The sequence below is a fragment of the Gopherus flavomarginatus genome, chromosome 5 (assembly GCF_025201925.1).
Source record: "Gopherus flavomarginatus isolate rGopFla2 chromosome 5, rGopFla2.mat.asm, whole genome shotgun sequence".
Classification (NCBI taxonomy): Eukaryota; Metazoa; Chordata; order Testudines; family Testudinidae; genus Gopherus; species Gopherus flavomarginatus.
In genome coordinates this window covers 59523696-59548433 of record NC_066621.1, presented here as the reverse complement: position 1 = coordinate 59548433, position 24738 = coordinate 59523696, and the positions used below count along the sequence as shown (strand labels likewise).

Below are 24738 nucleotides of genomic sequence, written 5' to 3'. Positions count from 1 at the left end.
AGCCCTGCGTGATGTGAAAAAGTTGAGATGATGATGATGTGGAGATATTCTTAATCAACATTTGATGATCATTTTTTCCTTTTTAGGCATATCCAGAATATTGGTGAGATCAAAACAGACGTTGGCAAGGCAAGGGCATGGGTTCGACTGTCCATGGAAAAGAAGTTACTCTCCAGGCATCTAAAGCAGCTTCTTTCAGATCTTGAACTTACAAAGTAAGCCTACCTATCTTAAATAGAACTTTTAAAAATCAAACCTGTTTAATAATTGCTCAGCTTTAAAAACACAAACTTGCCCAGGCTCATATCTGTTTAACGGCGCAATCAGGAATTACAGTGGTAGAGCTAACAAGCCATTCATAGCACCAGATGTGCTTGAGAGGGAGAAAGGTCTGTGGCTAAGACCCTGGACTTGAACTCAGGAGATCTGTGTGCAGTTCTCAGCTCTGCTACAGACCTGTGACCTTAGGCAGTCACTTAGGCCAAGTTCTCCAAATGTGACTAGTGATTTTGGGAGCCCAACTTGAGACATCCTGAGTGGTTAAGTCAATTGGGACTCAAGTGTGTGCTTCAGTTTGTTAGTGCTTTGAATTAGGGCCTTTGTCTGTTGGGTCTTTGTGTCTCAGCCCCTCCATGTGTAAAACTGGAATATTTACTTTCTCCCCAAGGATTCTTGCTCTGTGTATGTACAGAGCCTGGCACAATGCAGCCTTGATCTTGACTGGAGACTCTAGTTGCTACCACAATACAAAAAATAAATAACTGAAGGCCAAACTGTGAAGAGAGTTTCAGCTTGTACTCTAAAACTGCAGTCTCAACGCTGCGTGCCCATGTTTTTCACATCCTAGTTATGCAGTTCAGCATGAGCCTTAGATTGGATAAACTGTTTGGACTTTGAAGGAAGATAAAAATGGTGGGTGGAAATTGGTACTGTGGGTTGCAGTTTGTGCCTTGACACTACCTCTTTTCATAAAGAGCCAACATAGCTGCCACAGGTAAAGGATGAGGGGGAAATAACACACACATGCCACTAATTAAAGGAGAAACTAAGTATAGTATTTAAGTGTAACAGACACCAGGATTTCGTTAATCAGTGTCACTTATTTAGAGAAAATGTGTGCAGGTAAGTCCTTGCAGTTGGGAGTCATGGTGCAATGGTAAGGGCCAGAGCTGAATATATTAGTGCTTAATGTGTAGGCATGGCCTGATACCCTGGCATCAAGGTAATTAGTTAAACCTGGCAACATTTGTCCATGTAGAACAAGTAACAGGATTTAAAAGGAGATGCTCAAATGCACTTGCCTATGTGTTGCTTCTTCATAAAACACATACTCGTTTTCTAGATGTAGCTCAGAACGAGAGAGACAAATATAAATATGTACTCAAAACGGAGAGTGACGGGCAGATGAGCTGCTTACATGTAAGCAGGCATCAATAGTAAGTAATCCTGAGTGCCTGTTTGAACATTTTTAGATGCTCTAGGTAGAGAAGGAGTAGAGCATTGCAGTCAGCGCAGATTAGCAGTGTTAAACAAGGCCGTTTCAGCTCTTTAGAGGGGGGACTTCCATGCAAAGTGCTACATTAAACATAACCATGCAATGTGTCTCATTCTCCAATGCATTTTCCATGGCAACTACAGCAGTTAGCAATATTACGGGAATGGGTTTTGCTAGGGTTACCAGATAGCAACTGTGAAAAAATGGGACAGGGAGTGGGGGATGATAGGCGTCTATATAAGAGAAAGTCCCCAAAAATGGGACTGCCCCTTTAAAAATGGGACGGATGATCACCCTAAGTTTTGGCATATGTGGCAGACATACTGAGACATATATTCAGTCTGGAAAAGGAACGTAATGAGGATGGTGGGAAAGCCCCTGGCTGCGTTTCCTTACTGTTCTTGTAATAATGACTGCACACTAGTGGCAATTTGTATCTGCTGCTGCTTAACAAAAAATGAGGCCTAGAAAATGGAAACAGTCCTGGATCAGGAATTATCCAGGTAGCTTAGGATCAGCCTAGTTGCTATTTATTGCAGTGGAAGGTCATGCAGAATGATTCAGATCTCTAAGGCCACTTTTTAAAATATGGAAGAAGCTTTATGTCAACATTAATCCAGAATGAAAAATCAGTGCCGGTCATTGTAGTAATTTCTACCAATTCCAGGAAATTCTGTGGGATCACTCTATTCACAAATCAGAGTGGTGGACAATGAAAGTAAGAGAATTCCAAAGACACTTGTGAGCCTAAATTTCAAACGTGCTTCTGGATGCTGATACCAGTGTGTTCCCATTTTACATGACTAAAGGCTGAAGTGTATATTCAAAGGTAGGAGCCGGAACTATGGAAGTACCTTACTTTTGAAAAATGGGCTCAGAGTTGTAAATCTTGAGTGTTGAGATAACTTAGTGATTGGAATAATACCTATACAGTGAAAGTGGCTAATGTAATAGTATATGAAAACTAATAGGGAGCAAGAGCTGTGTTACCAATACTCTTAAAGCGATCGGGAAACTAAAGTGTGTCCATTCTGAGTAAATGAAGAATAAAAATGTTCAGAAGTTTGTTGAATTTTCAGAAGGTAAAATACAGACAGGCAGACATCCCCAATGACATTGAGCCTATTGGATAGGCTGTCTAAACACACAATTAAAGTTATACAACTGAAACATGGACTCATTGACCGGTTAGGTGCTCATAGGTCTACTGCTCTTGTGGCTAAGAGCTTGTTCAGTTGATTTAAAACTGTGAAGATTTCTTTCCAGTGAAACGTTTTCTGTGGTTTGGTGGTTTATATAAATGAGGATGTTGTATATGTTAATTATTGATTTGTTTTGTAAATTTTTGGCTTGTGATCCACTTATCAGCTTTTCCTATGTACTCTCTGAGACTGAGGCAGATTGTCAGGAGGTCTGCCTGGAAGGAACAATCTGTCCGTAATACACTTGGTTGCGATAGAAATTTTATACTGATCTTACTTATATTCTGTTTAAATATTCTTATGGCCTTAATTAGGTTGATGTATTTTTTGCATGCTCTTCTTTTGTGGATATTTGTTAGTGCTGATTTCTTTAGTTCCGATACTGTAAAAGAGAGCAGTTTTTTTGCTTAATTGCTCTTCATTTCTGGATGTCTCTTGTAGTTGTATATTGTGTAGTCATCCATAAAAATAATATTTTAATCAGTAAATAGAAAGTGACCAAGTCTGTTCTGTGGCTTTTTTGCTGCAGCTGCATCAACCTAACAAAAATAATGATTCCTTCTCTGTACTAGTGAATAATATCAGGCCATGAGTTTTTTCCAACCCAGATTTTGATTAATAAAGATAGAGATTGTAAGTTCTCCTTTTAGGTCCTGTACAGTGTCCAGGCACAAGGTGGTGGTTAGCGAATAAATAATACTAATAACTATATACAATTGCTTTCCTTTGTCTACCTTTGATTCCTCTGTAGAGGGATTGGCTTCTCTAAACTACCAATCTTGGGATGCTCCAGAAACTACTTAAACAACTCTGGGGACCTGTGTACGGGTATGTCGAAACTGGAGCTGAAACGGATCATTTTCAGCTTGCGGAGACATTCTTGCTCTAGCTCTGATTGAGCTAGCATGCTAAAAATAGAAGTGTAACCGCAGTGGCATGAATGGCGGGAGGGGCTAGATGGGCTGAATACATACCTGGGGTCTTGAACAAGATTGTACTTGGGCAGCGAGCTCCTTGTGCCGCAGCAGCTACGGTGCTCTTTTAGCATGCCAGCTCAATCAAACCTAGTGTGGGTGTGTCTCCTTGAGCTGGAAACAACACCTCCAGATCACAGTACAGATGTAGCCTCAATTACAGCAGCAGCCTCTCTGGGCCGCACGATAGCGGCCCAGAATCTCTGCAGTGCTGTGGCACCATTGACAATGCTGCCTGCTCAAGGAACAATCTTACAGCTGTCTTCTACTGGGTGTTCCCTAGCCTTTTTACACAGCATAAATGAGCCAGAGCAAGGGTGAGGATCTTACTCCAAAAAGTAAAATCCCCTTCTGCATATACACAGTGAGATATTTTATCCTAAGGAACCATATCCTAAGTTAAGTTCAGAGGTGTGGTACTCTCTAAATTTTCTGCAGTTCTTTAAGCTGGCAAAAGGGGGTGAGAATAGCACAACAAACTGAAATGACACATTCCAGAACGTACAGACTTGCAGGATGCCTACGTGTCTTGGCTGATTTAAATGCTTTCAGCACCTATACTACTTGTCATTAGTAATTGCTTGCATATTCTTCACAGTTTACCTAATATAATAGAAAACATATGACTGATTTGTTACTGTCATAGATTATTTTTGTTTTGTCAGAAAACTCTACAAGCGTTATGCCTTTCTCCGCTGTGATGATGAGAAAGAACAGTTCCTCTATCATCTCCTGTCATTTAATGCTGTCGATTACTTTTGCTTTACCAATGTTTTCACAACAATCTGTAAGTACTCATTTTCCCTGCAGTGCTGCTCTTTTCAGCTTTTAGTTGCTTCTCCTTATGCGTGTTTCTAAGCAGTTTTGATATGTTCTTTCACGGAGCTGCATTAATTTCCTGTTCACATCCAGATATGTACCACTATGTCAATGTCATTTTTAATATCATTCCTGATATTGATCAGGGGTTTGTTTTACTCTGTGTATGAGCACTATGATCAATAGGAGTTGCCTGTGTGAAACATGAAACTAATAAAGCTATCAATAATGTTGCTTAATTCCCACTTTATAGTGTGAACTGAATGTCACTGTCCTATAAATGAAGAATTGCAGAGCAACCTCATTTCATCAAATCATTGGCTGAGGGACATAATTTGTTTAGTTTTAGATGAAAAAATGTGTCAGTACAACAGAACTTACTAAGGAGAAATAATGTCCAACACTAAGCCCTTGTTGTGGATACTGCTAAGCTATCGCTAATTCTGCAGCTAACAATACATCGAGGGGAGAAATGAAAAGGAGAAGAGTTTTAACAGTTTTAAAGGTCATGAGCACCAAGCTTTTAAAAATCCAGCACCAAATGCTTTCTTGAGGTCACTGTCAGATGAGGTGATGTTGAGAGAGAGAGAGAGAGACAGAGAGAAATATATCAATTGCTTCAGCTGAACAGCCTTCACGATAAACCATTTATACATTACAAAACAATGTAGATTGCCAAAGAATACAGTGACCCTTCACATAAATGAATTCTGCGTAAAAGTAGTTTGGTAAATAGGGGGCCATGCATTAGAGTTCTACACCATGACATGGGGCAGTTGAGTAATACTTCAATTTTATCAGTGTTCTCGAGTCAGAGGAGCCATAACCCAGCTTCTCTGCTCATCATGAAATGCTAAGAAAATAAATGCTTGATGCCCAAACTTAAAGTGTCACACCAATTTTTTAAAAAACACTTCTATTAATAGTTTATTACTTGTTTGTTGAATTTTTTTTCCACTTTTTACGTTCAGATTAATGCAATCTGTGGTACAGCCAGGTGTACGGTGCTATAGTACATATTATCTAGAATTGGACATCTACAGCATTTATCTTAAAATGCAATAGCTTTGTTGCAGTAAATATTGGCAACAAAGGAGCCTAACAAGTTGAAGTTTCAGTGTGTGATTGAATATGTCGGCCTGAATTAGGGCACATAGCAAAGCCTGCTCTGAGTGCATGTGTGTTTATATAACAAAAATATAGGCACAGAGCTAGATAAAAGAACTGGCTTTTTAATCCCAGTTCTCCTGCAGACTCCCTGCATAACCATCGGCAAGTCATTTAACCCGGGTGCCTTCGTTTTCTTGAATGTAAAATGGGGACAGTAACCATCTTAGTGACATGATTTTTAAGTTCTCCAGATGAAAAAGGACTAAATAAATGCAAAGACATTATTTGAAGTATATTTTTATTCTTTTTTTATGTTTGTCATCAATTCTACTTTTAATATACTGCAGCATTTATGTTGCATATTCGTGATCATTCAGTATGTACAAATATTTTTGTGTGCTTCTAAAGTCGCCGTTCAATTCTTTGGCATTTGATGACAGATTAAATTAGTTTTAAACACACTATCTTTTCCTCTTTATAACTTAAAAGGCTTAACTTACTATTTTACATGATTATTATTTTTGGAGGGTATTCTTTTAAGTGAGTTGCTTCTTATATTTGCAGTGATCCCATACCATATATTGATTGTTCCTAGCAAGAAACTTGGTGGCTCAATGTTCACTGCCAACCCTTGGATTTGTATCTCAGGAGAGTTGAGTGAAACTGGAGTCCTACAGATTCCCAGGAATATATTGGAGATGACATTTGAGGTTTGTATTATTGACACAAGGAAATATTTTGTTGGCAAAACGTTCTTTGTTCAATTTAAATTCATATTTTTTGTAATGTTTCATCAGTGTCATAGTCACAAATACTGTCTATGCCTGTACCCATCATCCTACACCTGTATTTAAGCAGTATGCAGAGCAGAATGATTGGTAAAATGAGCTTAGGTGAGGAGGGTGAGACTTCTGGCTTTATATTAATTTTGTCATAAGACATTTACGTCACCACCTCACCCTACGTTGTGGCTTCTTTTTCATCTGTAGGGTAAGTTTCCTGGTGACTTGTCAGTTCTTTTTTCTTTCTTTTTTTTTAAATTAGTTCTCTTTGTGTTTAGTGAGCAAACCTTATTTCCTCCAAATATCAAGGTACAAAATATCCTGTCTGATTCTTAGTACCAAACATTTCTAAAAGGTTGTGGAGGTTGCAGGTTCCCACAATATTGTAAATAGGGAAGCTTTAAGAAAGTCATGTGAGTTCTTTTTTTTTTGTCATGGTAGACTCCACAGTGTATAGGTGTTAACAGGGCATTATTCTTTGATATCGTTATCTTTAGTGCAATAGTATGTAGGAACCCCAACAGAGATGTCTGTACACTTGTACTAAATGCTGTACAAACACATTCATTGATAGTCCCTGCCCAAAGATCTTACGTTGAAATAGACAAGACAGATGGGAACCAGAGGCATGGGGAGTTAAAGGGATTTGCCCAGGGTCACATAGCAGGTCAATGGCAGAGCAGGGAATAGAATCCAGGTTTCCCGACTCCCCTCCCAGCACCCTCTCCTCTGGACTACACTGTCTCAGCATATGTCAATTTCCGTTTGTTTCACTATAACGGATAACTTGTTTAATTTGCAGTGCCAGAACCTGGGAAAGCTTACCACAGTACAAATAGGACATGATAATTCAGGCCTGTACGCCAAGTGGCTAGTGGAATATGTTATGGTCAGAAACGAAATAACAGGGCATACTTACAAGTAAGTATCATCCTGGCATTTTAAATTGGGTAAGTAGAATTTTTGCAGAGAGTTAGCCTAACAGACCTGTCTGTTCATCAATGCTCATCTTCTCAGACTCTGCATCTTCAGGTGCTGATGCCCAAGGGGTTGGAGGGTCACTTGATTCCTGTTATTGAGCAGGATTAAGATTTTTAGGAAAATAAACTGAGTTTCATTTACAGATGGTTCATATTTAGCCACCCAAACAACTAAGACAGGTGCAGACCTAGAGGGAGGAGGTAAGCATCTCAAAAGGAAACTGCCTTGAGACCAAACAAATAGCCAGTTAGAACTTGCTGCTTATCAAGTACAGATAATGTGCACCAATACATGCCAAGTCTGAAAAGCTCTATGAAATTATCGGAGGAACTCTGATTTTTGAGGACATGTCAGAATGAAAGTGGGTTTGAGCATTAAACCTTATATGTGCTGAGTGAGACGGGTAAGAGGAGTTTGATAATTCTAACTGCAGATATGATGTGTGTTGTTTGCAGTGTGATTTGGTGCCCTATCGCTTGCTTATATAAGCTATGACAGCCTTGTGTCAGTGAGAAGACAGCTATAAATCCTTTCTGTTCACAATGTCGGCTTGCTTGTCATGAAGCAAAGGGATAGGATCCTGTTTTTGCATACTGGTTTGCTTTCCTAATTGAGCTTGATGGCTTGAAACATAGAGCTTCCTGGTGTCTGGGCTACTGAATATCTGTATGTCAGTGGATTGGTCAGTGATTTGGAAACTGGCATACAGAGTTGTTTGTAGGTAGCCTGCTGTGAAAGTATTCATAGATGCTTCAAAGAAGCCATGTGACCGTATAAGAGCTTAAGTGTTTAACATGTCAGGTTACATAAGCAATTGACCAGCGAATCAATGTGCTAACTTCTTTCTGACTATTGCATCCAAATTTAACAGAGGTGCTTCCAATGTTGGAAGTTAAAAGTATCACCTGATTGCTACCATGCTGATATGGGTCATGGGGGGGAGAGAAGGAGGGAGAAACCCTCCCAGACCAAATATTCTGTGTATGGAGCAGAAGACAGGAAGGCTGCTGCTTCTTTTACTTTGTGTATCTGCATCATCTGTTACCATGTACAGCACAAATCTGGAATAAGACTATTTAACTTGTGCTCCCTCTGTTGGCGGAAAGAGCCAGCAATAAATAGAATTGATTTGTATGCCACTGTGTCAGTAAGAAAGTAAAATAATTTTTGAAATCAGTCAGGATATCCAGAAGCCAGAGTATTTGCAGTCCCCAATTCTAAGCCTTCATGTCTTTAGGTTTCCATGTGGGAGGTGGCTTGGAAAGGGGATGGATGACGGCAGTTTAGAGAGGATCCTGGTGGGAGAGTTACTAACGTCACATACCGAGGCAGATGAAAGGCAGTGCAGAACCCCACCACTGCAGCAGTCACCAAGTATGATCAGAAGATTTGTCACAATATCGCCAAATAACAAACCAAGTAAGTCAGAAGGGACATGCTCCATTGCTTGTAATTATCTGTTGCCAGTAAAGCCCCCTCCCAAAAATAAATCTACTGCATTATTTTTGTGCCTTCTGTGTCCTTTTCTATTTCACTGTGGAATGGAGGCGATGATTGCGACACAGGGTATGTCTACACTGCAGTTAGACACCTGTGGCTGACCTGTGACAGCTGACTCCGGGCTCGGGCTAAGTGGCTGTGTACTTATGGTGTAGATGCTTGGCTCTGGGACCTTCCCACCTTGCGGAGCCTTAGAGCCTGGGCTGCAGCGTGAGCCTGAACATCTACACCGTAGTTAAATAGCTCCTTAGCCCGAGTCAGCTGACACAGGCCAGGCATAGGTTTTTTACTGCAGTGTAGACATGCTCACAGAGATTTACCTTAAACACTCTCCTGGGTCTCCCATGAGTATAGACTGCAAATTATATCTGGTTACATGCAAAGATTTTCTGTTAAAGGATTTTTGGCTTGTCTTGTCTTGTCATGTCATTCCTGGCATACCTTCTTGTTCCACATTTCTTCTCAAGCTCACCCTGATTTATAGCAATACTACCCCTGTTTGAAAACGCCTATATTTGGTGTGCACACACACACACCCATACAGCCTGAAATACATTTTTTCTTTTGCTTCAAACACTAATCTGAAAATCTGCATAACTAAGTGTAAAACTATGTCCATACTATTTTTGGATTGAAATGTCTCAGTCAGTTTAGGTCTACACCTTCAACTTTAAAAAGAAAAAAAAATTAAACTTTATATCAGTGTGAAAAAGTACTGGCAATCCAGCACCACAAACCCAAGGTACACCACAGATAATGACTGTTTCTCTCACCCTGCCCTAGGAACACGCCTCAGCTCTGATCTACAGGTACCACCTCAAACCTTTATGAAGTAAATGAACATGGTTTCTTATTTTTCACAGAGTTAAACACAGGTCAAATACAGGAAGCTATTGGTGAAGCAGTGAATGGCATTGTCAAGCATTTCCACAAACCGGAAAAGGAGGTGAGACTTTCTTTTGCTAGCTGCTCCTCTGTTATTTTTCTGATGCTTATGATTCTATAACCTGGAATTGCACACCTCCAAGTACATTACTTTTGCTGCTAACTGTACTATTGTATGGTCTTGGTCCATGCCCATCATCCTGGTAGATGAACCCACAATAAGAGCCAAATTCTGTCTAGGATTCATCTGTTTGGCTCTCAAGTGTCCTGTGTGTTTTTTAATGTGGTTGTATAAATCTTCTCATGTCTTAGTTATTCACTCTGAGACAAGAGTGAAGCATTTGATGAAGAGCCCCTATAAATGAGCCATCAGTTCCTTTATATTTTCCAAAATGGGGGTGGGAGTGGGGGACGGCTTAATAGTTCTCACTTATACAGTTTGGAGCATGTAGATAGGCATGTCAGCAGCACAGAATACTACACTCCTCTGACTTGTGCTGTAGCCCTTTTGTCTTCCCATCCCCTTTCATTTCCTAGAGATAAGAAACTTATGAGTGTGTTCCCTCTTTCTTTATATCCCCACTTAGGGAAATTATTGGAAGGTAGCTGAGTATCTGAACATCCCTTTTGACCTCACTCTTCTCATAGAAAGCTGCATGTTGGGATGTACTGAAGTGTGTTTTTCAGCTATGTCTTTCGTTTGTCCCATGATGGCCTTACAAGAGCAGCATGTGCTTTTGTATCTGTAACCCTTCTGCCCCTCTGAGTTGGCAGCAACAAGGGCCGGGTTCAGTATCCAGGGGTTCCGTTTCAGTAACACAATGCATAACCGGCTCGAGCCCCCACCCAGTGACCTGGGACACTCACATACCACACCCCCCTGGGCGCCTCTAGGAGGCAATACTTCCCCTCTTGCAAGCACGGAGTCTGAGTGTAGCAAAATCTTTTTAATAAAGGAAGGAATCAATGCGGCATCCCATTGGAGAAACACCACAAACAGGGTTATAACACAAACCATAAACAAAAGCCCACCTCCAAGTACGTTTGGCACTGTCCTTTTTCCCCTTAGGGTTTTAAGTCCAATCACCCCAAAGTCCAACAACCCAAAATCTCTGGTCAATGCCACCCCAGAGTTCGATAGTTTATCTGTAGAGGTCCCTCCCCCCAGCCTGGATAGAAAGGGGCACCTTATGTGGTCCAGGGCCAACTGCCCTGCCTCTCCGTGGGTTCTGCTTTCGCCTTCTCCACGAACTGCTCCGCTTTACCAGCCGCTCCACTCTGCTCCTCCAGCCGTCCTCAGAAACTGCTCCGCTCCACCAGCTGCTCTGCTCCATGAGCTGCTCTAGTTCTCCCTGCAAACTGCTCAGCTCCGCTCACTCTATGGGCCACTCCACCCGTCCCACAGCTACTCCGCTCTGCCAGCCGCTCTGCTGCCACCAGCTATCCCGTGATCTGCTCCAGCCGTCCCCACAACTGCTCCACTCCGCCAGCTGCTCTGTTCCACAGTGTATCTTCAGGCTCCCCCACTAGTTAGCACAGTACTCAGTGCTCTCAGCTCAGTAATTTCAGCTCTTTAGTGATTTCAACTCTTAGTGATCTCAGCTCTTAGTAGGGGAGCCCCAGTGCTAGTGCACCATTAGCCCAAACTGAGTTCAGCTCAGTAACCTGTATTTAGATTCTTGAGGGAATAAAAAAAATCAACTCTGACATTCCACAGTGGAGAGAGGAGGGGGTGGAACTGGTGCTTCTGGCTCCACAAGCAGACTGCACCACCAGGCACAGATACCTGTCCCCAGCCTCTCTCAATTCACTGGGTTTTGGAACCCATGTCCCTTGTCTAGCAAGTACCACTCAACTGAGGTTGAGTCATTTCTGTCACAAAGCAGTCCCACAGCTCGGCAGCATGGGATGGGGTAGGCGTGCCTATGCAAATACACTCTCTGAAATTCTTTCCACCAGATGTCAGAGTAGAGCTCATCCTGACTCTTCTTACATATCCATGAGGCTTGATTATTATGGTACTCAGAGCAGGGCATCTGCTTCCCTTATAGTTTGTTCTGAAGGAAGCAGCATGTTTGCTTACTTGTTAGAGTTTTGGTTATTTTATTACGCCTACCCCAGCATTCCTTGCTTTGATAGCCTACAACATGGGAAGTGTTGGGCAACTGAAATGCTTTGTCGTGTTAAGATCCACAGATCTGTTTCAGTGGTATCTCAGCCTGCTTGAAGCTTTGGGGCAGAACCAGACCTGCCAGTCACTGGCGGCAGGGGAATGCCCCACGTCCTGAAGTTCCTCCAGTTTTTTTTCCACAGGCTCCAGTGACTCAGCCAGCCCACCCTGCCTGCAGAGCTTTTCTGAGGGAAATTCCAGTTTTTATTCCAAAATTGTAGACTAAGATTAAGTATTAAGATTTCATTTTAATAATGTGTCTAACTCCCAGCTGTGTCCCAGGGCTGTGTTTGATTTTTAAGGAGATTGTCCCCTTAGCTCTGCTTTCCATTCTGAGGCATTTGCAGCAACGGGTGCTGCCACAGGCTTCAGGGAGCAAGCTAGGCTGAGAAAAGCCAGAGACCAAAGGAAGGGTCTCTGTCTCCTGCTAACCCCTTAGCAAGTGTGTCACTGGGGAGTTCAACCACTCCCTTTCACTGCCCCATCTGGGTGGGGTTACCTCGTAATTCCCTCTCCCCTGCTGCTGCCCCTCCCCGTAGCAGGAGAGAAGACAAGGATTGAAGAGGCTGGCTCTGCTGGACCAGATGCAGCCCAGGCTGGGCAGGGTTATCTCAGCACCCCCCCGTCCTGCCCTTCCCCTGGCAGGAAAGGAGGGAAGCCAGCCCTTCCTCCCCCATCTCCATGAGGGAAGTGAAGTCAAGAGTAGCATGCCAGGTGGAAGGGAAGATCACATCTGAATTCCTTTAGCCTGCAGATCTCAGCTGTCTCGACTTCCCCATGGGTGATAGGTGAGAGGCTTTTTGGCCCAGCCTTATTCTCCTGCTGCCACCTGTGTAACAGTTCTTTCTTCCACCCACTAGGGATCCTTACTCACAACCCAGGCCAAGACCTCCAGGGGAAGTACAGGCCTGTATTCCCCATGCGAATCCCGTGCAGTAGAGAGAGGGGTGGAGCCCCTCCTTCTGATAAGCCTATCCTTCCTCAGAAGGTACTGAAAAGGACCCCCGTGGGGGAGGTGGGACAGATAAGCCCAACTTCTTTGAGGACAGAGGGATCGCAAGCAACCCGAAATATTTTTGGAGCAGTCTGAGCTCAATTTTGCTCTCCCCTCTGAATCAGCATTATGGCTACAAAATCCCAAAGGGGAAACAAGTGATGAAATAAAATTGGGGCTGGTTCCCCTACTCATCTTCAGAGCGCTGCATAGCAGATCAATGCAGAGAAGACCAGGCCACAGACACGCAGATTCCTTTAGGCGTGCAACCAGCCCACAAATGGAATTCTTCCTTTTGTTTAAAACAACCAGCCAAACCAAAAAACCTTCCAACACCTGAGGATAGACTTAGTGCAGAGCACCTTGCCTGACAGAGTATTGTGAAACTGAGTTTTGAAGGTCTGCAGCAGTTCTCGACTAGCTTATAGCTATATAACCTCTTCATGCACTCTAGGGAAGGTGTAAGAAAGGGACAGGGACTTCCCTACTCTTTAGGTGTGGCAGAAAGTATTGGGCTGTTGTCACAAGAGGCCACTGCCGAACACTGTGCTTTAGTGTCCAGATTATTGTGCCCAGCTTCTGTTGCAGGTTGCCATGGCTCATCTCCATCTCCTCCTCCCAATAGGTAGTTATGGAATTATGAGAGGGTCAGCAGCCTGGATGAGGAAGAACTGGCAGGCAGGAGGGAGCCCATCACTTACTTTATTCTACCCTGGCCTCCATTTTATAAAGCTGGAAGGTTCCTCAGCGTGCACCAGTCAAAATGTGACTTGGTATCACTGCCAAACTTAAATGTGGCTGTCTTCATTGATGGTCAGGAGCTCAGCATTTCTAACTGGGGGAGACTTTTCTCTGACAGAGTGGCTTCCTTGCTATACAGATCCTTCGCAGGCAGGCAAAGTCCAGGCCAGCTTGGTCGCAGCCCCCTCCTTTGGGTATGAAAATTCCGCTGGCATCAGACCAACAAAAAATAAATCTGAACTGTCATGTGACACCCTAATAGCCCCTCCACACACATTCACAAGCAATACTAACCTGGGTGGACTGTATTGCAGGTATTATCCCTCTCAACCTAGAAATCACAAGGCCTAAGAGCTTTTCCCTGGAAAGCATGGGATTCAAACGTGTTTCATGCATAAATATATGGGGCTTTGGTTTTTGGAATCATATACTCAGACAGTTCAGTCCCAAGCTAGTTTAGTGATATAATGGGAAACTTTATGGAAAACTGAGGCTATTTAGAGGCATTGAAGAAGTCAGTCTATAATCCTGATTCATTCCAGGCAGTATCGAGAGGAATAGAAGTCATTTGGCAAGATGAACTTCTTCAAGAAATACAAAAGGAGAAAATACGTCTTTGCAAGTGGTAGCTACAGCACGTGCAAGATCAGTATTTGTCATCTGTTGCCTCAGGGCTATCTGCAGGTCTCCCGAACAGCTCTATCTGGAGTTGAACCCTTGGTTGGTGTCAAGCTCTCTCAATTTGGGAGCAAAAAGGCTACTAACAGTTTTGATCAAATGAGGTCACTGGACGTTGTTCAGAGAGGGTATCTTCTGGAGCTGTGCAAGAATTTCAAGAACAGTTTTGTCCCAATCCCAGTGTCAGCAACCCATGGAAAGGCTCCTGTGTGAATGAAATCACCGAGGATCTACTTCAGCTCAGAGCATTGTAGCCTGCTCCCCGTCCTATTTTTAGCCTGAGACAAGCAGAGCATGGCTTTAATCATTACCACTGGTCTCACATGTGCTCTCAGGGTTTCTGTCCAGGACCGAGGCAACAATAATATTGGCTTTAGATAAGAAAATTCACTTATTTTCCCAGACAGTTTTTCTGATCCAGGGTCCTGTATGGAGAGAAAGCTGCAGCAAAAAGACAGAGAGGTACAGGTATCCGAAAGAGTGAGCACAGCATTTACCAACTGGAATACTGTGATTCAATTGACACCTCAGAGCGCTGCTCCTTTCATGCTTAACAGACGTGTTCTGATCACAACAGTCAATCTGTCTTATAGGGTTTTTATAACAACTAGGAAGAATGTGATCAGCCCCATCCCAGATTGAAATTCTTCTGTCCTGGGTGGAACGAAGTTTCCAATCTCTATGTGTGCTGCCCATCAAGTGAGGAGGTCAATACCAGAAATTATGTGGCAGAAGCTGGTTTAGAAAAGTGTCTCATGCACCCAGAAATATATCATCCTAAATCAGTTTGGTGGACTTGTGATTGACGTCTTTGTATCTTGAAACAGTAAATAAAGTGCCTAGTGGTCAGGACCCGGGATGCAAGGTTGTGAATGACATCCAGTAAAGCTGAGCAAGAGCCCGTCTGTCTTTGCTCTGTTTCCACTGCTCCTGGGGCCAATACAAAAGATAGGAATGAAAGAAAGGCAGTGATACTGAAAAGACCATGACTCTCAGGCTTGATTTAACCTAACATTGGATCTTCAGGAGTCTGTCTCACTGAAGAATTCTGCCATTGCAAAAATTTAAAGTCAGTACTTGGATGAAATGATGATTGCTCTCATAGACCCCAAAAGTGAAATCAACAAATAGAATTTATTTTTCTGGCTGGTTTAAAGTCTATAGTTCAACTACAAAGTTAAACGAGTAAAGCATAGCCTTGAATTCCCCCAGGGAGGCTTTTATTGGGTGTAGTAGTGTCCAAGCAAAAGGTCAAATCTCTGTACTACAATATTTTCAGCAGGTTCAAGAAAAATAAAGTTTTGTACAAATCCCTACATTAAATGCTTTCTTAGAGCTTCAATCTTATTTCAACCCTGCAGGGTCAGAGAGAGTGACCTTGGAACCTCATTCTGCTCCTTGCAGCACTATCTAGATTGAATCTCTGCAGGAGGTGGTGTATTTCCTGGTCATTAAAGTAGCCTATTGATGGCTGCTGTCCTCAATCAGATTCAAATTTTTTAAAATTTGAAATTGGGAACTTTTCTGAGACCAGTATTGCACTTATAATTCAGACGGTCTTCACCACTGTGATAGCATTAATTCCTTAAATAAATTCAAGAAATATTTCACCTTTGGTTAAGCATTGAAGTTTAGTCCTTAGGAGCACGGACAATTATGTCTCCTGTATAAAGATTTGCTAGCTGGCCATTTGTTCACCAAATTCTTCATATTGGTCATCCAATCTTAGCCAATTTAATTTTCTTTCTTTTTGCAGAAGTCGTCTCCATATCTTAGTGCCGAAGGGCAGATGCAGGAGAATTTATGTATAACCTACCTCGTTTTGGGTGTCCATATTTAAATAGTATCCTGCTTTCCACACTGCAAGCGTGCTGCTATACAAATCCCATGTAATGGGTCTGTGGACCATAGCACAAGGAAGGATAGGAACATTTATCTGTACTTGCCTTGAAATGTCCTTTCTTTGAAAAATAAGATCTACAGGTCCATCCACGCTGGAGACAAATAGTTCATCCAGAACAGAGATGGAAAATTGATATCCAAAGATTTGAGTTTGTTGTCATTAGATAGACCATGCTCTGCAGTTGGAGGAGAAATTGTGTTTTTTACTCAAACTACATTTAACACAGTTTGTAATGTGGGAAAGTAGATTTGAATTATCCTGGCTGTGGCAGTTATCTCTAACTAGAGTGAGCTCCAGGAGACAGGGTATACCACTGCTGCCAGTGACCGATAGGTCTGGTTTGGTCTCCACTGTGCAAGCAAGCTGGGCTACCCTTGTAATGAAGAAAGAAAATTCTCAGGTTAACAGAGAGAGATTTTGCTATACAGGGGTCACTAACAGCTCCTGCTGTAATAAAGAATTGGATTTTCACAGCCTAAACATTATAGGCCCTGACCACTTGAAAACTTCCTTTCTGAGCCTCATTTTGATGGGTGTCAAGGTGAAGGTATTAGAAGTCAGCAGGAGCTACTGGATTCTCATGACGTTTGGAAATCAAACTACATTTTTGGGGCCTATGTATGGGTTTAGGAGCCTAACTTTAGGCACCCATTTAAAAAAAATGTTGGCCATAATAACACACATTACTTTTCTGTATACAAACTGGAGAACTGAAAAGAGAATGTTTGTTTGTTTTCATATGTCCTTGGCAGAGAGGCAGTCTCACTCTGTTGCTGTGTGGAGAAAGTGGACTCGTTTCAGCTCTTGAGCAGGTGTTTCAGCATGGATTTAAATCACCCAGGCTCTTCAAAAATGTCTTTATTTGGGACTTTCTAGGTAGGTGTGAGGAAAACATACGGCAGAGTGTTGCTGTAAAGTACATATATCTGCCTTCTGTAGCGTCATCACCCACTTTGTATGCCAGATTCTCAGCTGGTGTGAATGGCGTACTTCCATTAAATTCACTGGAGCTCTACCGATTTATACCAGCTAAGGAGCTGATGCAACACAGTGAGTGTTCCTCCTTCCCTGAAGGTGAAAAGAGAATGTATCTGTGTTCTTCGGATATTAACACTGGCATTATCATATAATAAATGTATTGCACTCTAATGTTCTGGGGGGGAGGAGGGCAGGGTGGTGGTGGTGTTGAGTATTTTGAATATTTCCTAACTAAATGGTGTTAGAATGAGTTGGTAATGAGGAGGAGGAGTTTAATGTAGTTGGAAGCTTGGGTCTGGTCGCCATATGTTATTTTTAATAGAGCAGTGTGAAAGAGATAATACAAAGCAAAGTTCTGCTGAACCTTTTTAATACAAACCCTAGAAATGACACACAATGATGTCTGTACTCTCAAATTCATAACGTCTTTTAAAAAGTGAGTCACTTAAATAGCACTTCATAGTTCTGTCTAGGTATTTACATAGCCCTCATCACCAAAGTATCCGATTGCCTCAGTCTTTAATGGATGTTAATCCTCTCTCCACTCCTGTGAGGTAGGAAAGTATTATCCCTGTTTTACAGACAGGGAACTGAGGCATAGGGTAGAATAAATAGTTTTTCCAAAATCACACAGGAGGCCTGTGGCTGAAATGGAAATTGAACGCAGGTATCCTGAGTCCTAATCCAGTGCCCCATCTCCAAGACCATTCTTATATCTACTTACATAGTGCCTGTCAGCTGAGGGTCTTAAATTGCTTTACAAATGTTCATAAAACTTCAGCATACACATTTGTTGTAGCTGTTATACTGAAGTATATTGAAGTTAAGTTTACTGTCTTGCAGGAATAGAACTTAGTAGTGCTACCTCCCTGATCTCCATTCTAACCACTATTGCATAACATATTTATGGCTATTGGCATTTCCATTGATCAAACTCCACCATCACCCATCTTTCGCTTTCTTTCAAGAAAAAGCACAAACACATTATGAGACCCTTGATCAGAATGAAATAGTCCCAGAGGAGAACTGGCAGACTAGAGCCAGGAGTTTTTGTCGCTTTGTCACTGCTATCAACAACACTCCTAGAAACATTGGAAAGGATGGCAAGTTTCAGATGCTGGTGTGCCTTGGAGCCAGGTATAGGGGAACATTTTGAATCATATACATAAGGTTTGAAGGGGATGAGATAAGGTCACAAGGCTGCTTGTGATGTGAAGATGGACTAATGTTTGCAAAGCTCTTTGAGATTTTCATATAGAAGGTGGTGGTTTAATAAAACTGGACACTGACATACAACAGAATTTCAATTAGCCTCAAGTCTCAGGGGAACCAGAAATTGGAAAGATCTGAGATTTTGGAAAATTGGTACAATGTGAAAAACTAAAACAATGAGCAGTCAAACCAGGAGAACAGGTTGGGAGCTTGGTTGGCTCTGCTTAAGCGTAGGGGAGTGCCTAGCAAAGGACTGTTCCCCTTTCCTACACAGCCACCCAGGAGAGTGGGCATGTGGTGGGTGCGTTGGGGGGAAGCTGAGATCGAACAGCCAGTTAGGGCTCTTTGATCATCTGCGTCAGCACAGGTCAGAGCAGCAACTCCCTCTCTTCTGCCTGATGGAACCATTGTGGGGAGGGAGGTGTAGGAGCCAGCCCTATGCCAACTGGGGAATCCCCAGCAGGTGACTTGTGAGTGGGTTGTGCTTCCTTTGCACTGTCTGTGTGGTGCAAAGGAGTTGCTGCCAAGCGAATTGGTCCATAAGTATTGTGGCTTCTTACCCTTGAAATAATATGCTTGACCTTCAGGCTGAGAAGGTTGGACACTTCTGCCCTAGATTATAGTTGTACGAAGTGTCATGTACTATTCCTCCTTCCCCAGTTTATCTGGAAAAAGTGGTAGATTTCTTTAAAAGATTAAAAATATAATTTCATTAAAAAGAGACATTAACTTGGTTTTTGTTTTTGCTTTCAAATTCTGAAATCTGACTTTCTCAGAGACCACCTCTTACACCATTGGATCGCCTTGCTTGCAGATTGTCCAATCACAGCACAGATGTATGAGGATATAGCATTGATTAAGGATCATACCCTTGTTAATTCCCTGATTCGAGTGTTGCAGACCTTACAGGAGTTCAACATTACACTGGAGGCTTCCCTCGTCAAAGGAATAGACATATGATCTGTCTCATCGCAACAAGGAACAAATGTTATTAGTATGCAAAGGTTCTTTCTGCTAATACGTCATATTGCGAACTTGTTTGTGGCCACAAAACACAACTTTGACTTTTCTTGAAGAAAACTCAAAAAATAGTGCAGAAAAATGGACAGAAGCTGTAAACTCAATGTTAAAAGGAGAAAAAAAAAGGAGGATTTTTGGTATAAATCTATTTTAGAGTTTATTTGCTGATTTGCTTTTTACACACTTTCATGTGAGAGAGAGAGAGAGATGACTATTTGTGCAGCTTATTTTAAAGCTGCAGTATTTCCTTGCCATAGATAGTGTGCAGTGAGCCTTTCAGCATTCTCTGAATTTGCCTTCAGATGTGCTGTATGTTGTAAGCCCTAATGTATACACTCCATTTCTGCAAAGAAGGTCATTCTAGAGTTTTTAAACTAATATTTTATATATTAACATTATTACCAATGTTTTATTTTTTTCTTTAAACTAAACTGGGTCACTGCTGTGCTGCAAGGGAAACGACAAATTCTGGTGTGAGCTTTTTTTAATAGCCTCAGAGCACTGATTTGTCAGCAAATCACTTTTCTTTATTTTTGTTGTCAGTATTACATTTAGTGGGTTTCAGGAGATAGAACCATGCAAATGGACAGAGATGAAAGTAATATTTTTCATATTGGTACATAATTGCACAGAAGAAACTGTAAGTGTGTTGTATTTTTAACTGATGTTTTTATTTATTTATCCTATCATTGTGTGTTTGTAAGATTTTGTTTTTTAAAAAACCTTATACAGTATAACTGGCTATATTATATTTGCAATTCAAAATTTACAGTTCAGTCCACTTAAATGAAAAGCCTGGATAAGAGTGTATCTGCTGGCAAAAATGTTTCACTGTGCACCTGCCTTTCATATTAGAATTTATCTTGGTGTGGAACACCCTTAAATTGTTAACAGCTAAAGAAATAACTCCCTAACCTCTGTGCTTTGATTTATATTCTAATGCAAAGGGGACAGTAGCTAAGTAGAGGTCAGTGCCACAGTCAAGTAATGATCCCACTCATAAACCTAATTCCAAGTTTCCATTTCAAAACTTTCTGTGGTGATCTCACGTGACGAGCATAGACTGTACGTAGGATTTACTGTTGAAATACCAAGCTCTCTCATGTGCTAACTTTGCAAGCTGCTGGATTCTGGGATGCTTGTGTATCTTAAGTAAAAAGGCTTTAGCCCATGCTCATAAATTAAAACATTCAGACTGCTTGGATTTTGTTGAAATACAGAGCCTGGGATTTGGTGAGTGCATAGAGGCAACTCTGTTGATTTTAATTCTCCGATAAAATCCCTTTGAAATGCAGACCTGATTTGAGAGACAAACCTGGTCAGAATAATGACTTGCTGTTCAGTACTTCTGGGCTCTGTAATTAAGTGGTCTCCACTGTATAAACTTCCCAGCAATATCTCCCTTACTATAAGGAACAGAAGGTTGTTCTTGGTTGTCAATCCGTAGAATATTGTGACACCTTTTTCTTTATTCTCTCATTTTAGTGACATCTTGTGATAGCTTTATTTCCATAATTTAAAGGTATAGCACATGTATTAAATTTTTGACTATTTTTACTTCTGTCCTATTTATTTCATTATTAAATGGAGACGTTTCTTTGTCACTCTTATATTTTCTTTTATCCGAACGAGGTCCTGCCTTGAATGCCTATTGACGTCGGAAAAATGAGTAGGCAGTGTCCAGACCACATGCACAATCTCTTCACGCTGGATAGATGAATGTACTTCCACAGTTTGGAGTTCACATCATTGTTCATGGAGTGATTTTTCCCTGTTAATTTTGGAAGGAGAAGGATTAGAATGCAGTGTATATGTGCTTAAAGAATAACTTATTCAACCTGAACAATGTAACAGAGAGAAACCTTCTACACTCACCACTAAACCCCACATTTAATCAAATATCTTACTATTTTTCATTCAACAGTCCAGATTGCAGTAGGCTTGTATATTTGACAGTGGGTACGTCTACATTGGGAAAAGAGATTGGGGTTAATTAACATGTTTTAGCTGACCCTGACCTGACCTCAAACTCTTCTCTTGTATAGATTCAGGGTAATGCTGTTTACCTTGACTTAGTTGGCCAAGATAGACCCCTAGGCAGAAAAAGTATTAGGTCAGTGTTAGCTAAAATGTGTTAGCTAACCTCAACTTCTTTTCCTGACATAGAATTAGACATTTGTTTTTTACTTCATTGTTCATGGTAAATGGTTTGAGATGCCCACTTGCAGGTTGCAAGACACAAGTGAAGGGTCTCTGACCCCTGAGTGGCAGTTGCTTTGGATAACACATCAGGAGGATAAAGTTGTTTTTCTTTAGATCATGTTACTTCCCCATGAGCTAGTCACTGTTCAGACATGGAGGGAGATGGCAGAGCATAATCTAAATCCTGTTTTATCACCTACAGAACTATGTCATGATGAGCCATTCCTGTCACCTTTCACAGACAAGGAGCTCCATCTGGGTCCCACTGAAATCCAAGGCAGTTTTGCCACGGACTTCAGTAGACTAAATCCTTACCGGCCTGGAAGGGCCATAAGAGGCTTCAAGTGCAGCTGAACCAGTGTGGTTTTGTTGGGCACAGAGGGAATGGTAGAGGACTGTGTTATGCGTCTTAGCTCTGTGGCAGTCTTTGTAAGCAGGCCAACACATGAGGGATTAAGGAGTAGGGTTTGGTTAGAGGCTACAAAGGCAGTTCTCTTGATCAAAGCCTACTGGTAGGGGCCACAGTACTGCAACCGTAAGGCTGCAGTAGCAACCATGCTCATCACAACTCTTTGTGTAGTTCGTCTTGTAGTTCCTGTTTCACACAGTCTGCTTGCTTGAACTATATAGATCAGGAGTCTGCACAAAGGAAACAGGAGTGGACCCAAAGTTAACTGCTTCCATAGCAGTCACTTCTGACTGACAGAGTCAAATGCAACAGTTCCATGCAACTTCCTTCCATGAGTTACCTCTGCTAACATTATAGGGAAAGAATCATGGTAACTGAATCAGAGTATTCCATATGACATTAGAATGTGCAACCTAATGTGACACTAGACTGAAAGGGCAGAATTATTTTACAAAATTCTAAGATGCTGTTCCAGAATGAGAGAAGTACTGATTTACTACAGCTACTGGGACAAGAATGCTGATTGCCAACCTGAGCACTGATTGGGTAATGCTGTTACTATAGGCTTTGAAAAATTTATGGCCCAAAAAAGTGCCAGTTATAGTAAACTGAAGTTAAAAGTGCTGTTTTCATGTTAGCACCTTCTTTGAGATATGAGAGAAAAAATGGACAAAAATATCACCTCTTAAATTTCCTTTATGTATTAATCCCAGCATATTCAATACTATGAGACTGGTACATACTCACAGCAAATAGCCAAGGCTGTTTTTGTTGTTTCACATTTAATGTAATACTTTGGAGGTAATGGTTTGTTTTAGATTTTTGAGTTTAAAATTAATATATACAGGGATCTTCATCTTTTTATCATGTTCTGTAGCTGAAAGAATATTGTTCAAGAACTGAAAAACGTTCTTCTACCATTTCCATTGTGAAGAGTATTTTTAAATTTTAAGAATTGTTTGGGACCTAATAGTTAAAAGCTTCATATATTTTGGTGTGGTGTTGAATTTATTCCTATATAAAGACTTTGCTTTTGCAGTGAAGCTCTCCTCAAGAGTTAACTGTCATTCTGTATAATGACAAAAGATTTTTGTCACAATAGTACAAAATACTGTAGGAGACTTGAAAATACTTGAAGTTATTGTACATGTACTTCTCATCTTTGTAGTTCTTTTCCTTTTATATCTAGAGACTGGCTGTTACTCCATTAAGATGCAGCATCAATTACAGTAAATTATATATTTTAATATGTGGAGAATTTACTGGCATTTTTTTAAGAGTGGGTATTGAAGTTTACATTATGATGACTGAGAGCAGGAAACCAAGGTACTGTACTCCTTTTTTGTAACCCTTGGGACAGTCAAGCATTACTGTAACTTGGAAGTATGAAACAGTTTTGCGGATGTAGCTTATTTGCTGAATTGCAATAAAACTACCTTCTAACATGAGGAACAACATTAATTTAGTGTGCCATTTTTGGCAGTTTCTTTATTCCAGTCAGGCTAATTATCATCCCCTTCATGTCCCAGAAACAGGTATGTATGGCTCCATTTTTCATGTTTCAGAGATAGAAGACCACTGTTTCAACTTCATATGGAATTGGTTAGAAGCATTAATTTCATTACATTCAGTGTACACTGCAAGGACTTAAACTATTGAAAATACCAAAGTTAACCTGTGTAAATGATTACATGTTTCCACACATTTTCTTAGTGTTTTGAAAAAAATCTGTTTCCCTTTTAAACTTTTCGTTGCAGCAGTCAAGCCTGAAAAGTATGTTGTAATGTGTTATCAGATTTGTCACTCACTAGCAAAATATTTACTGGAGATGGGCCTGAAGTTCAGACTTCTGATCCAGTTGTGATCTTCCTCTGTGTTTTGAGGATGTTTTGAATCTGGAGGTTTGATTTGGCCCTGTCTCTGATATTCACCTAGTTTCCCTTCCCTGTCCTTTCCGCATATGACCCCTAGTTCTTCTTTTCCCAGCCCATAAAATGTCTGTAATTCACATCTTGATTCTGATTTCCTACTGCCTGATGCGCCTTCGGAAGCTTAATTTCAGCAGCTCAGTGGTTTGAGCATTGGCTTGCTAAACCCAGGGTTGTGAGTTCAGTCCTTGAGGGGGCCATTTCGGGACTGGTCCTATTTTGAGCAGGGGGTTGGACTAGATGGTCTCCTGAGGTTGCTTCCGATTCTATGATACTGTGTCTATGATCTAACCTCATGTGGCACAAGTAACTTCTCTGTCTTTTTATTAAATAATGTTCAAAGGCATGGAGAAGGAATAACCATATTCATAAACGGAGCATACAATTGGAAAAATGCAGTTGCAGTTGGGAGCAATACCTCAGCAAAGGAGCCAGGACAGTCAACAGGATGACAAATTGAATGTCGTCAAAATGACATTACCAAAAAAAAAAAAAAAAAAAAAAGGCAAATGCAAACTCGTCTTTTAATGGGAGCATTCTGTATACTATGAGCAAGATTCTTCTCTGATCTGCTTAGAACAGGCCACCATTTAGACTAGTGTCATCTCTGGGCAGCACATTTTAAAATGGTCCTGATTCTTTTTAAAGAGTTCAGAGAAGAGCATGAAAAATGCTAAAATAAAACCTCTGAGGAAAAGCAAAACGAACTGGGCACGTCCATGCTGGAGAACAGACAAGGAGGGGCAGGGAGCTAT

The 24738-nt window shown here is 41.3% G+C and overlaps 1 protein-coding gene across 12 annotated transcripts in view; it reads left to right on the top strand.

Moving 5' to 3' along the window:
* DENND5A (DENN domain containing 5A) overlaps positions 1–21048 on the top strand; it is a 110637-nt gene extending 89589 nt beyond the window's left edge. For 9 of the 12 annotated variants that reach the window (XM_050955001.1, XM_050955000.1, XM_050955002.1 and 6 more), the window contains 9 exons: positions 87–215; positions 4337–4458; positions 6165–6310; positions 7185–7303; positions 8601–8782; positions 9727–9809; positions 16987–17110; positions 18181–18349; positions 19201–21048. In XM_050955001.1, the coding sequence (XP_050810958.1) occupies positions 87–215; positions 4337–4458; positions 6165–6310; positions 7185–7303; positions 8601–8782; positions 9727–9809; positions 16987–17110; positions 18181–18349; positions 19201–19384 (1258 nt within the window). In that variant the 3' untranslated portion in view covers positions 19385–21048. Of the gene's footprint in view, positions 1–86; positions 216–4336; positions 4459–6164; positions 6311–7184; positions 7304–8600; positions 8783–9726; positions 9810–12778; positions 12907–16986; positions 17111–18180; positions 18350–19200 lie in introns of those variants that run through there. The other 3 variants (XM_050955007.1, XM_050955006.1, XM_050955008.1) reach the window with 3 other exon arrangements.
* The last annotated feature ends 3690 nt before the right edge of the window (positions 21049–24738 follow it).